Source organism: Leptosomus discolor, chromosome 5, assembly GCF_034619465.1.
Source record: "Leptosomus discolor isolate bLepDis1 chromosome 5, bLepDis1.hap2, whole genome shotgun sequence".
NCBI classification, from domain to species: Eukaryota; Metazoa; Chordata; class Aves; order Leptosomiformes; family Leptosomidae; genus Leptosomus; species Leptosomus discolor.
In genome coordinates, this window is record NC_141395.1 from 75,516,497 (window position 1) to 75,530,579 (window position 14,083).

General features: G+C 40.1%; 1 protein-coding gene across 1 annotated transcript in view; it reads left to right on the forward strand.

The window, feature by feature from the left end:
* The window catches only part of FAM135B (family with sequence similarity 135 member B), a 144,324-nt gene extending 130,579 nt beyond the window's left edge, over nucleotides 1-13,745 (forward strand). The window contains exons 12-19 of the mRNA XM_086465062.1: nucleotides 328-2,380; nucleotides 4,120-4,286; nucleotides 5,556-5,647; nucleotides 8,253-8,350; nucleotides 8,648-8,799; nucleotides 9,617-9,727; nucleotides 12,082-12,195; nucleotides 13,540-13,745. Coding sequence (XP_086321188.1) covers nucleotides 328-2,380; nucleotides 4,120-4,286; nucleotides 5,556-5,647; nucleotides 8,253-8,350; nucleotides 8,648-8,799; nucleotides 9,617-9,727; nucleotides 12,082-12,195; nucleotides 13,540-13,745 — 2,993 coding nt within the window. The remainder of the gene's footprint in view (nucleotides 1-327; nucleotides 2,381-4,119; nucleotides 4,287-5,555; nucleotides 5,648-8,252; nucleotides 8,351-8,647; nucleotides 8,800-9,616; nucleotides 9,728-12,081; nucleotides 12,196-13,539) is intronic.
* Nucleotides 13,746-14,083: the final 338 nt, after the last annotated feature.

A 14,083-nucleotide genomic window follows, 5' to 3' on the forward strand; every position in this document is an offset into this window, starting at 1 on the left:
ATGACAGTGGGAATACAAAGAAGTGTCAGTTTTGTTTCCTACCTATGCTGTAAAAACTGGCAGTTTAGATACAATTATACTGAGCAAAGTGTATTTTATTGATATTGTCTTCTTTGGTCTAACTATAACTTTTTAGTGAGTATAAATCTAGGTAAACGCACTCTGTTGTTTGCATTAGTAATAATGCCTCTAATGTATTTATAATTTATATCATATAAATACACATATTTTTTTAGGCCTTACAATCACTTCAAAGTCCCACATCATCTCGGGGTAATTTCTTGTGTTCTTGCAGATACTACTACTTTTTTTCTCTCTTTCTTTCAGATCAGAATTTGGAAGTTTTCCCAGATTTTGAGGTTCCTGCAAATACTCAAATGGATGTAATAGATGACAACGAAGATTTTGCATCAAATGATGCCACTTCAGTAATGAATGGAGACTTTGGGAAAGGTACTCTGCTAATACACACAGACAGGATAAACGGGAAACACTCTTGCATACACAGCATTACTGAAGGTGCTGTTTATACAGCTAAGGGTTTAAACGGGCACTCCACATCTCAGGTATGTACAGCGAACAAAGAAGGCCAAAGGAAACCTGCAAATATTTTTGTTTCAAGTAAGGAAACTACTTCTAACTCAGACCCAGGCAATACAGAATGCACATCGGAAGACTTTAAAACACCGGAAGAAATTTTATTAAAAGACAATAGACATGGGGCGGATGTTACCTATGGAGATACGAAACCTAGCAATAAGGATTCCCACAAAAATGAGCCCGTGTTAACTGTCAGTGCTCAGTATGATGTCTTGGAAGACAGGACTGAAATACATAAAGTAGATGAGTCTAGTCATCCCAAGAATAATTTCACTTCGTCTGAGCTTGCACTGGATGAATTAACCAGTCTTCAAAAAACAGGAGATCCAGACACCAAGGCTCTGCTCCCTGTTTTGAAAGCTTTGCCTACACACAGCTTTGAAGTGAAATTGTTCACAAAGGAGCAACGAGGTGAGGAGTGTGAAGAATTTACCCCGATGTCAGGGGTCATAAAAAGATCCTCCTCTATAATATCTGATTCAGGTATTGAAAGCGAACCAAGTTCAGTGGCGTGGTCTGATGCTCGTAGCCGGGCACTGGAGCTGCCCAGCGATCGAGAGATCCTGCACCACTTGGTACGAAGGCATGCCATCCACCGAAATTCCCTGGAGGGTGGCCACACAGAAAGCAATACCAGCTTGCCCAGTGGGATCCAAGCGTCACTCACATCCATCAGCTCTTTGCCCTTTGAGGAAGAGGAGAGGGAAGTGGAGCTTACCAAACTGACGAAATCTGTCTCAGCTCCTCAGATCAGTAGCCCAGAAGAGCCTGCAGAGGAGGTAGATATAGCCAAACACAGTGAAGCAACCTCAGGAGATTCAGGAGGAAACTTAAGAAGTTGCATGGAAACAGAACGTGGAGATGGAAAATTAATCGTGGACTTTTCCAAGTGTCAAATCACCACCGTAAGTGGACAACTAGAACCAAGAGGACGTCCCAAACCCTCCATCAAACACAGTAGCATTAACACTGAGTTACAAGGGGAAGAGGAGAAGGAAGGTTTTCCAGAGACTTACTGTAGTTTGGAAAATGCAAGACCACCCATTTGTCCAAAGCAGCTCCCAGATAATGTCTCTGAGTGCCAGTCACTGGAGAGCAATGGTGAGTGCAGCTTAAAAGCACCAAGGGCTTATAATTACTTGGACAAAAATATACGTGACTTTGATACGTGCATTGAGGAGCCAAAGAATAAACTTAAGCCAGACAGTTTAAAAATACAACAAGGCTTTTACTCCAGTAGCAGAATTTCAGAAGAGGAGAGTTTCTCACAAAGCATAAAGCTGGTACCAGATTTTTGCTATCCTGTTCCAGCTCCTTCAGAGACCTCAACTGAATTTGGCTCAACGCAAGGAGAGTGTGGTAGCTCTCTTGCTGATGAGAGCCCAGCAGTGTATGCAGAAATGCAAGGGTTACAAGAAATTGAGCTTAACGACTCACCTGCCTCAGCAGAGCCTGCTGCAGGATCCTACCGGGCTGAGTATCCTCAGGAAATCGACAGCCAAGAGCATAAACTTGTAGCTAACGGTACCGGGTTTCATTTGGCGACGACGGAGGGAGTAGCCCTGGAAAGCAGAAAGGCTGTTGATGTGGTTAATCTGTCCGTCTCTTGCACAGCCACGTGTCTTCCCTTTTCTTCTGTGCTCAAAGAGACCCCTGCTATGGTCGGCTTCTCTGCAAAGCAGGCTGCGTTCCCCATCACACGCCAGCCTCTGGGCTCTTTCGGAGTTGTCTCTTCTAATTCAAATGAGATGGAAGAAGAGACCAATGAAAGGATGCTGAAGTAAGAATGTCTAATTACTTTTTTTGTTAATGCTACTGTAATGCCAAGAAACCCTGACAAAGTTCAGGGCCCTAATACAGTAGGCATACTGTCAGAGACAGTTGCTGCCTGAGGAATTACAGTATAAATAATCCAACTAGACAAATGGTTTATATAGAATAAATAATCTACATAGACAGGAAGGATGAAAACACAGAGAGACAGAGATTTTCAAAGACATTGGGTTCTTAATCCTCGTGAAAAACAGTAGGATTTAGGTGTCTAAATAATCTTTAAGATCTGGCCTTCCTTTATGAAGACAAGGTTATGCAAACTTGAGTATTGATCCCAGATAGTCGGTTCACTATGGCAGTGCCATAGCTTGTTTTTCTCTTCTGCTTAAATAAATGCACTCATTAGCTAAACTATGAAACAGGAGCACAGATTGGCTGGTAAGGGTCTCAGCTTCAGCTTCTCAAATTGGAAAAATGAGAAAATTGGTATCCTGGGTAGCTGGAGAAAAGGCTTTTTTTTTTTTTTTTTTTTTTTCTCCTTGCTTCATTGCGCATGGCAAAAGTGCCACATCATGGCCTTTATGCCACAGTGGCCTACTTCACAGACTGACACGCTAGCACATGTTTACTTCCATTATATTTTGGTGTCTCTGCTGTACTGAAGAAAAACAGTAGTAAAGGAATTTCTCAACCCATACAGCTGCCCAAAATATTGGCTCTCTGCATGTGCATTCAGTTGTGACCCAAGGCTTTATTTTTATTTTTTTAAAAGCATCTTGAGGTTCGTTTTATAGACCCTGCTGTAAATCCTGCTTAGTCTAAGCACAAAGGTTGTTCCTTCTTTGTGAAGCAAAATATTTAAGCATGTATTCATGCACATGAATCCAGGGCCTCCAGGTCCGTGGCCCGAAGGCTAGATTTTTCATTCTTGTGTCTCTCTAAAGTCAGCTGGACTGATGTAAGTAATTGCTCACCATTATATCAAGTGGCCTTAAGCTGTCCCCAGCTTTAAAGGTTTACATCTCCTAAACTGGTCCACTGTTTTCTACCTCATTCTATACTTATGTTGTGATTACTAATTCCAAAAAGCTCTGAATAAGTTTTGCTAAGTCAAAAAGCCACTGAAGAGTTTGGCATCTTCAGCCAGCAAAATGCTTCACAGTGAATTCGTGTGTCAAATTTTAGGCTATGACTAGGAAAGGGGCCAGCTTAATTGTTTCAGCACTGAGCAGCTCTTCCTCTTAGCTACTAAATGTTTTCAAACCTGAAACCAAACGAAAACAAAAATATCTACCATGTGAGGTGCATCCTTTAACTCCACAGTCTGGGGAATGGGGAGAACACCTTCTACCTGCTTATAAATGCATCTGATGCTAGCAAAATGATACATTCTGCATTTCAGTATCTGTAAGATTGATGACATTGTTAAGATGCAAAATTGCTAATTCTGTATCTTAGTCCCATTGTTTTCACTAGAAAAACATTTTTTTTGGTAAATCTTTCATTCCTCTGGCAGGTGTGATGTGCTAGTAGGCTTTAGCTATTCCCTGTATGTAGCCAAATCACTCAGAAACAGATTTTCTTCCCTGCATCCTGATTTCTCTTAATCAGATTAGATAAGGAATAGTATCCAGGTTTCTACTTGAATGTTGCAACCATAACTTCTTGCAAATACCAGCCTCCTCATTTCTAGTTTGAAGTTGTTGAACACCCAGTTCTATTGTGTTTAATTAATGTATTCTCCAGTTTTTATCAGGCCAAAGAAAAATTTAAAAAAGAACTGAAGATTGAAGGATTTCTGTACAGTGACTTATCTGTACTAGCTTCTGATATCCCATATTTTCCACCAGAGGAAGAGGAGGAAAATGTGGAAGATGGAATTCACCTGGTTGTCTGTGTTCATGGACTGGATGGTAAGGCCAGGAGGAATTGGTGTTTGCAAGTCATTTTGGTGTAAACAAAAAAAAAAAAAAAGGGCTGATGTTCAGCAAGTATGAATGAATGGAGAGTCTAAGGGAAGTATTTATCTTAACTAAGTATTTAGTCCTTATTATGTTCTTCAGTCCATTACAGTAAAGGATCTAGGAGAATATTAAATATATGCTCTAAGAAATGGGTGCTGCAACTTTTTTTTTTTTTTTTTGTTTAAACAGAATTCTGCACCAAAGTACATCAGCCCTTCTGTGTACAGGAGGAGTGCATTACAGTAACTCTTCTTGTCTTTCCACAGATGCTTGTTTGTTTTGCAGAATGTCACCAGGATAAAAACGTTATTTAACACACACACACATACACCCAAACACTGTTATAGGGTAGATAGTGGCCAGCTTTAGAAAGTGAGAGAATAAACACCATTATTTACTGAAGAGGAAGCATGGCCAGGAATTTTTTACATATATGCTTTCTGAGCAGAAAACTGATTATGTTAAACTTGAAACTTCTCTTGACAAATTATTGATATCAATGGGAAAGGTGTAGATGTTAACCTTGAAACTACAGAGAAGGAGGGGTAGAGACTCTGAAATCTCAGACATTCTCAGAAGGGTGGAGAACAAACACTTGCTGACTTGAGCAAGGACCGTTTGCCATTCAATATCTCAGTGACCTTCTCACGATGTGGAAGTACTTTCTTTTGCAACAAAACATTTCACAAGACTTTGGAATTACCTGGTATGGAATGGGGCATCTCCAAAAATATTAGGAGCCTGACAGTATTTCAGTACCATCTCTGTGAACACAGAGGCAGGCTACTCTACAGCTGAAGGTACAGACCTATACCCCAGCACAGGTGCCGAGCTCCCTGTCAGGGCTGCAGTGTCCCATGGAAGCCTCACCAGCTGTGAAGGTGGAAGGACAGACCTCATCTCTTTGTCTTTTTGTCTTACCTCTACTGATCAGCAAATGGGGGGACAGAGTTATTCTGGGCCTGATCTTTACCCTTTCTTCCCCATCATTTATGCAGTCCTCAGTAGGAGGAGGTGAGGTCCAGCCTCACTATCTATGGGTATTCTTGCTCTCCTGCTGTTTTAATGCATGATCCTATGTTGAGGTGAGCTGTCTTAGCAGCGCTTAGCAAGAGCTCCCTGGTGCCAAGGTTTATAGGAAGATGAATGTGTTACATTGAATCTATATTAGTTATTTTTCTGTTGAATTACATCTCATAAAGTGCTATTTATTTCTAGGTAACAGTGCAGATCTGCGGCTGGTAAAGACTTTTATAGAACTGGGACTCCCTGGTGGAAAACTGGACTTCCTAATGTCTGAAAGAAATCAGGTAGTACAGAGTTAATTTCTGTCTTCCTTCAGATCTGCTACAAGCTGTTGACATTGTTGAAACAAGACCCTCAGCAAAGCCTTTTCACCATCTGAATGAAGAAAAAGCACTGGGGAATTCTGGGAATTTTATGTAGTATTTAGTGCAAAGGCCTGGTCCTGTTCATGTATAATTTGAGAGGGTGTTCAAACCCATCAGAAAATATTCCTAGCATTGAAGTCAAAGGCAAGACATTAACACATATAGGACTAGAACTTAGAAGAAGAAAATTAATTTGTCCTGTCAGTTTGCAAACTTACAGCCTGGTGCCTCTGCCTGTTGGATGCCAGGCAAAACAGTACCAACAAAAACCAGCAGGTTTAGTGATGCTAAATTCTCCAGAGGATGTGGAATATCCAGAAGGTGTTGCCAGCTTCCTTTGCTGCATCAGCCATTGTTTCTCCTGTTGCAATGTTTGTGAGATTTATTTCCTTGAATGATAAAGAAATGTCTCCCAGAAAAATTCATTGCTAATCTAGGCAGAGAAACAGAAATGAATTCCGTGCTTCGCTCTGCAATGAACCTATATTTATGACATAGAGGCCTAGCTTTATGCACAAGAGAAGTATTTCCAGTGCCCAGTCAGAAACATTATTCTGATTTATGAGCAGCTGAGAAACTTGAGTGAAAGCTTTCCAACCTTCTCTGTGCAACAGCTTTTATATTCTGAAGTGGCCAGTTGGTGTTAGTCTGTGAACTTGCCACCTTCCAGTGCACATCTCTGTCAGCAGCAGACCTGCACAGTGAACATAAGCGAGATGAAAATAATGAGGAGACCACTTCAGATTTGCATCAAAGCCTCTTCTCGTGTTTTCAGAGAATGAAACATCTTACAACATGTCTATTTAACATTATTCAGAGCCCATAATAGGGACTTTTAGTGCTTTTATGGTCTGGGAAGGTGAGGAAGTTCCCATGGCACTGGAAATAGAACCCTTCTGGTTTGATGACTATTTGAATGCTGTAAAATATCATGGCACCCTTTTTTTCCCTGCTTTGAGGAACCACACTGAAAATGACCCAAGAAATCAGTCATTTAGCTGAAGTTTGCCTTATAAAATGCAAATCACTTTGTTAAGGCATTCATTGGTGATACATTTGACAAACTCAGTCAGGCTGAGGTGACACTAAAGGATGGAGGTGAAATATGACGCTTGATGTGTTTTGTTTATGATTAATGTTCAGGCTGATATTCTTCCACTTTTAAACAACCTGAAAGATTTGGGATAATGAGCCTAGGAGGAAATCATTAATTATCCATGCAGACAAAACAAACAGGCAGAAGGTTAGTGGACTGATTGTAGTTTATGAGAACATTTATTTTAAGGCTGTATTGCAAAGTGAATATGCTCATGTTTTCCTTTGCAAGAGCTGCAATTAGCAGGATGAGTTGTGTCACAAAAGCATTAATTACTGATACTTTTGCTCTGAATAGCTGTTCCAACATTTGATTATTGTTTTTGTGGCATCTCATTAGTTACGAATTTGATTTAGAATCCTGTTGGAGATTGCCAAATGACACAGTTCCAAATAAGCTCTGCCTGCAATCGTATAGACTGGACAATATATTATTTGTTTTATTGTATCACAACTGGTGGTACTGTGGCAAGCAACAAATTGTCTCTCTTTAGCACTCATTCTCTTACTGATAACTGTTGAATAACAAACATACACCATTTCATTAAGTTGGCCAAATAATTTTGTGATTGCATCCTTAGCATCAGCATAACCTGCTTGTCAGCGTATAATGCTGTGGACTATTTTATTGTAGTAATCTGTTAAATCCTAAATGCCAAAAGCTTTTCTTCCATGTGCAAAGTATGGTATCTAGAGCAGCTGGGCATTAGCAGTTCTCACCAGTGTCAAGTCAGGCTGCTTTAAGATCATGCTTATGACTCTGGAATCACTCAGCCTAATATTGTTAATCTTACATTAATAAATTGTAGGTCCGGGTTTATCCTATCATGACACATGCCAAAGTTAGAGGCACAGTCGGTAGAGAAAGAGAAGCAACCACAGGAGGTAATTTAATCCCCTTAAAATATGAATTGTCTTCTGGACGGCCCTATTTCCATGCCCTACAAACTGTAGAGTTACTCTAGTCCTAACTTTAATTCTCAGGTTGTGTTCTTGAAACTAAAAGACACAATATAGAGTCAAAAAAGCTTTATGACAGAAAATTTTGCCTTAACCTACGAGCTCCCTAAGGATAGTGAATTCTCACATGGGCTTTAATGATAGGTATGTGACCCACACTGCCCCATGGTATTGTTACTATTGATTCTACGTGAGAAAGAAAATACTTGTCTTGAGTAAGTTTGCAATATTAGTTGGAAGCTATTTGCTATGAAACTGAAGGTGAAACTTCATAACTGTTTTAAAGGAGAACTTAAATTTTTAGAGGACCTGGAGAATGAGAAAATCCCCCCCCCTCCCCCCTTGAGCATGTATAGAGAAAATCTGGACTGGTTGTTACGTTTCTGCTTGAATTTTACTTTGAAAATAACATCAGTCTGAAATAAGTGCGATATATTTTAATTCACTGGCTCATTCCATTTTTCACCAGACTGATACTTTTGCTGATTTTGATACAATGACTGACCGTTTATTGGATGAAATTATTCAGCATATCCAGTTGTACAACCTCTCCATATCCCGAATAAGGTAAGTGTTCTGATAGTTAATAGTCTGTAACTGTTTGAGTTACATGAGCAACATTCAGTGACATTAGCTTTTCCAAAAGTGCCCTGTGTCAGAAGCCATTGAATCAGTGAGATGAATTTTTACATTGTTGTAGATGGAAGAGTATACTAGGCTGAAAAATATGTGAACTGATAACTAAAGTATGTTACTGAAAGCCCTGATAGAGTCCCCTCAATAGGAATTTATGCCACTCTGATGTTTAATTTAAATAAAATACGGATGGGTTTTGTGTTAGTGTAATTCTTTCTTTCCCAACAGTTTCATTGGACATTCCCTTGGTAACGTCATCATTCGATCTGTACTAACTCGTCCCAGGTTTCGCTATTACCTCAACAAGCTACACACCTTCTTGTCCCTCTCTGGGCCTCATCTGGGAACCCTTTACAACAACAGTACTTTGGTTAGTACAGGTAAGAGCTGACAGGAAAGCTATGGCTGGCTGCAGACCGTGGCAGAGTGCATGAGAGAGCAACACATGGAGGTAGCAAAAAATCGTAACATGACTTGAACACTGAAGTTGTGGAACATATTTGCTGAAGACTTCAAACTCACACAGAAAAAATTGCAATGAGAGGGGCTTTCAGTATCTACTACAAGGTCCAGCAAAGTGCTTCCTGGAAGATCCAAGGGTGTGCAGCAGTGACAGATGACCTTGCTTCCAATGTATTCTTCCACTTCTCTGTATACTGCCAATAAAAAGAGACATCTGCAAGGCTGAAGAAGACTCTCACAGCCCTATGGGAATGGAATGTTCCACATTTCAGCCTTCCTGAGTGTTTGTGCTGCTGTGACATGGATAATCATAGGACTGTGGAATAGGTTGGGTTGGAAGGGGCCTCTAAAGGTCATATAGTCCAACCCCCATGCAATAAGCAGGGACATCTTCAACTAGATCAGGTTGCTCAGAGCCCCGTCCAACCTGACCTTGAATATTTCCTGGGATGGGGAATCTACCACCTCTCTGGGCAACATGTTCCAGTGTCTCACCACCCTCATCATAAAAAATTTCTTCCTTATATCTAGGCTATGTCTACCCTCTTTTAGTTTAAAACCATTACCCCCATCCAGCGATACCCTTAGGCTTTTCTCCCTGTTGATTCGCAATACAGGAGGAAACAAAGACTTATATTGAATTACAATGCTACCCTTACTGTAGGCACATGTCTTTAATCCCCTTGGTTGATAATTAGCAAGCAGGATAAGCATATGCACCAATTTTCATTCCAGGTCTATGGCTCATGCAGAAGTTGAAAAAGTCAGGGTCACTTTTGCAACTGACCTTCAGGGACAATGCAGATCTGCGCAAGTGTTTCCTCTATCAGCTCAGCCAAAAAACGGGTGAGTAGGGCTTCATGTGGCTGTGAAAATATCAAGGGCTATTCTAAAGGATTGTGCTGGATTGCTGTGTTCTCAGGGAGTAAAGGAAATCTGTATTTTGTTAATGATCTTCCTTGATTTTGAGAAGGGCTGCTCTGTTTAAAATCTAATACCTATTTTCTCTGTGCATTTTTTCTGTGCCGGTTATCAGTGAATATATTTGCTGAACTGTTAGCACCAAATAAGACCTCCATGCTGTAGTAAACATGCACCTAAGTTTATATTCTGCAAGCAAGAAATATCATTCTTGACAGGCCACTATTGCTTAATTCATACTACTAGATGAAAAACATTTTTCCTTTTTTATTATTTTCTTAAAGTTTAACATCTCTTGTCTCTAGGAAAAATGACTATGTGAGATGAAGAGCAAATTTTGTTCATGTCTGTTGTGACACCTTTATACTACAGAGAATGATGTATGGCCTCACACTGGAAAAATGATGTCTAAATAGAAATCTTTTTACCCCTTCCTTGGTCTGTCATGAATAAATGAAATAAATCAGACTTTTCTTCAGAAAATAAAGCAAGCATGATCCTTCTGTTCAAGAAAATGTTTTCTTTCAAGAGTTATTTTTAATATTGTGTGTGAGCAAACTGGTGCTAAGTATGCAGTCACAAGGTCATTACTTGATACTTAATTTTTTTCTCATAATTTGGTACATTGCTAATAGGAAAAAAAGACTATGTGAAGATGAATATAACTTCTTAATTCTTAGTCTGACAGCCATAGAGCTGTTTCATAATTTTGTGGAAACACTACATGACATAATCAACGGTGGGAAGCTCCTGTGTTGTGCCATTATTTGAATTTTCCCTTTGATTCCCTGACTCTCATTTCTGTGGAGTTGATGTCTGCTTTACTACTGTCATGTTCAAATAAAATTTGGTCTACACAGGAAGCTCACAGCTAACTTCCCAAGCAAAGAATTCCCAAGCATGTATTATGAGTCAAAGCGATTCATTGTTAGCTTGGTAGACTGGAGATCTAACAGGCTGTGAAGTGAAGGTGGTATCCCTGCAAAAGCAGAAAGCAGAAATTCAAATGTGAAGAGGATTGTCTGTAAAGTCAGAATCATCCAGAGAGATGCTTAGGCAGAAAATATGAAGAAGTAGGTAGTCCAGATGTGAACATACGAGCTGGCATACTGAGTCAAAATAGAGATGCCCCTACTCTAGCACCCCATTCCCAAGAGTAGTTGAGGGAACCTGAGAAATATCAGAAGCAGTGTTGTGCCTACTTTCACAGATAAATTTTTAAGCTTCCAGCAGTTTCTGACTTTCTTCTTAAATTATAAGTCCCTGCTACTTTTCAGTCTCTTTAAATGTTCCTTGTGCTTATTCCCTGTTGAACCTCTTCACATAAGATTTTAGATATGGTAACACTCACTCTTGCTTCTCCTACCTTTTACCTCAGACTGAGATCACTAACGCAATTGGTTTGATTGTACAAGAAGAAAATGATAGACAGCTTCAGCCCGGCCTTAGTAAAGGCAGCCAGCAGGGCTCTTATTTGTGGTGGTGATGGTCAACTTCTCTGTGAAAATATAGAAATCAACAGCTTGGTTCTGGGTCCCTTTCCCATAAAAGATAGAGGAGGGTGAAGGTCAAACCCTTAGCTCTTCTGTGTTCAGGATACTCTCTGTGTGCATTTTCCTACTTTTCTGCTAATTGTGGGTGATGGAGGGCTCAAGAGACCACAGACAGGGCCAACAGCGGGCGCCTGTTTCCACAGTGGCCCTGTTGCCTCTAGGAAAGAGGGAGATTCCTGGTTTCCAGCCCGTGTACCAGCAGCGTGCATTTATCAAGGGCCTGCTGAGTGCAGGGATAGGATCCCAAGGCTCCTTCAACCTGATGTAATAGTATGACATTATAGCAGTGAAGTTGGTTTCTCTTCTCCTCCCTCTCTTTTTGTTGAAAATTGAACTAATGTGTTATTTTTGACTGTGATCCTCATTCCTGTGAACACTTATTTATCCAAAACCACTCACTGACCATAGTGGGGCTGTACATGTGTTTCCAATGTTTAGAGGCATAAATATTTGCAAGATTAAGGTTTTAGTCAAACACTTTTTTCCAGAGACAGTTCTTAACCTGTATAAGTGTTAATAAGTAACAAATAGTGTGCGGAAGCAGCAGAAATGGGTTTAAGCTATTATGAATCTTTCTAAACTTGTGTTGCATGTTTTAATTATTATAAACTATTTTGGTCTGTAGATTTTCAAACATGTTTGAACATGAAATAGTCATGCTGACACTGTATGTGCTTTCGTCACCGTGCATCATTGTGATAAATATATTTAATGCATTTGCCACAGGTCTTCAGTACTTTAAAAATGTTGTGTTAGTGGCCTCACCCCAAGACAGATATGTACCCTTTCATTCAGCAAGAATAGAAATGTGCAAAAATGCACTTAAGGACAGACACACAGGTATGTTTAAGATCCTTTCTGTATTTTCAAAGCTGTTGAGAAATTGTGTTTTTGTGTAACTGAGGTCATTGCATTAGAAAGTTTTTTCATCAGCATGATGAAAACTCAGATGTTTATTTGATAAGGAATAAAGAAAAAATTCCCACAGGAAATTACTGAAATCGATAAAAGAAGCTTTTTAAGAAGCTCTTTGTGTGATGAAAACAAATTTCAATCAGGTCTTAATCAAAGGTTTCTTACTGCTTCTTCCTCTTCCCTCTAATTTATTTCTTTAAAAGTGATGATAATAGAACTAGCTCTTGGCAATGTTTTTTCTGTAATCTACTGATTTAGTAGTATTGTCTTACCTTTGTTTCACATAATGAAATCTCTGTCAGCACATCCAAAGTTAGGGGGTTTTCCCTTTGTTTTCAATAGTGTTTGGATGATTGCCATGTAATTTAAGGGACAGATCTGAAATCATTTTGGTTTGTAATAAAATGTGTAAAGCACATCAGGACTCATGCCATCAGAGGCCTAGCCCTCCTGTGAGCTCAGGCTGTCTGGTGTCCCAAGTACTGCCTTTTTTGTTAGCAGTCTTCCTCATTTATAAAATATTCCATGGCTTCAGTTTGAGAGCACTTCCAGAAAAAATGTTCGGTGTAATTTCATACCTGTTTCACATATGTGATAACCTTGAAATGGAGGTACCCTTTGGAAGTAGAAAGAGACACCCAGGCCCAATAATCAACATGGTTGCCTTCATGTATCTTACCTAAATTACAGCTCTTTCTATCCTACCTCAGATATGAATTAAAAGGTAATTTTCTAACTCTCTTTTCCAGTGGTTGTTTCTCAGGGAGGTGTTTGGCCTAGGAGGAACTAGATCTACATTCATGTAGATCGTTTATGAGTACAAGTTTCCCGAGCCATTGTTTTTGCCCCATAAACTCCTCAACTGCATGATGTCCTTCCTCCATTAGATTCCCCACAGAAACCCAAATGGTCCTCTATGTCTTGCCAGACCCTTTGGCTTTTGAATTCACAGGCAGCATGAGTCCAGCCCTCTTCTCCTGAAGGAAACAATGGCATTTCCTTCCAGCGTAGAGGAAATGAGCTTGAATGCTGAGGAGTGTCCCACTCTTCATGCTAGCAGCTTCAGCAGAGCGCTTCAGAGGGCCACTGCCTCCACTAGATTGACAGCATCCTGGCACTTGGCAAATCTTTGAAAGGGACTGCTATCTCCTGCATTTTGGCATTACTTCTATTTTCCTTCTCAATGTGGCTGTAATTAAACGATACTGGAAGGAAAGAGGGGATCTGGCAGCTTTGGCATGTAGGTGTGACATCTAAACTCTTTTGCAGGTCCTGTTTATGCAGAAATGATTAACAACCTGCTCCAGCCTTTGATTGGGGCGAAGGATTGCACTTTGATCAGACACAACGTGTTCCATGCTCTGCCAAACACCGCCAACACATTGATAGGCCGGGCTGCCCACATTGCTGTGCTGGACTCTGAACTTTTCCTGGAGAAGTTTTTCCTTGTGGCAGGACTCAACTACTTCAAATAGTGCCTGAAGTACAGGGTAACAGAGGCAAACCTTTTCATTGAGTGGAGGAGAATCCCTTAGCCAAAAGCGTGCGGTGTAAGCAATGAGATCAGGTGGGACTTTCAAACTCTGCATTTCCATTTCTGTTTCAGAGAATAAAGTGCTATGGCTTTAAGGCATTCAAGCTTCCAAATATTGGTGCTTTTGGAAGAAATAAATATTCCTCTTCAGTTTCTATGTTCTTTGTCCACATAAAGACATCATCCACTTTCGAAGTACAGAGTGAAAATAAGAAGGCTAATTCTTTAAAAATGATTGGACCAAAAGATTCCCATTTCTCCTGAATATTAACCCAGGAA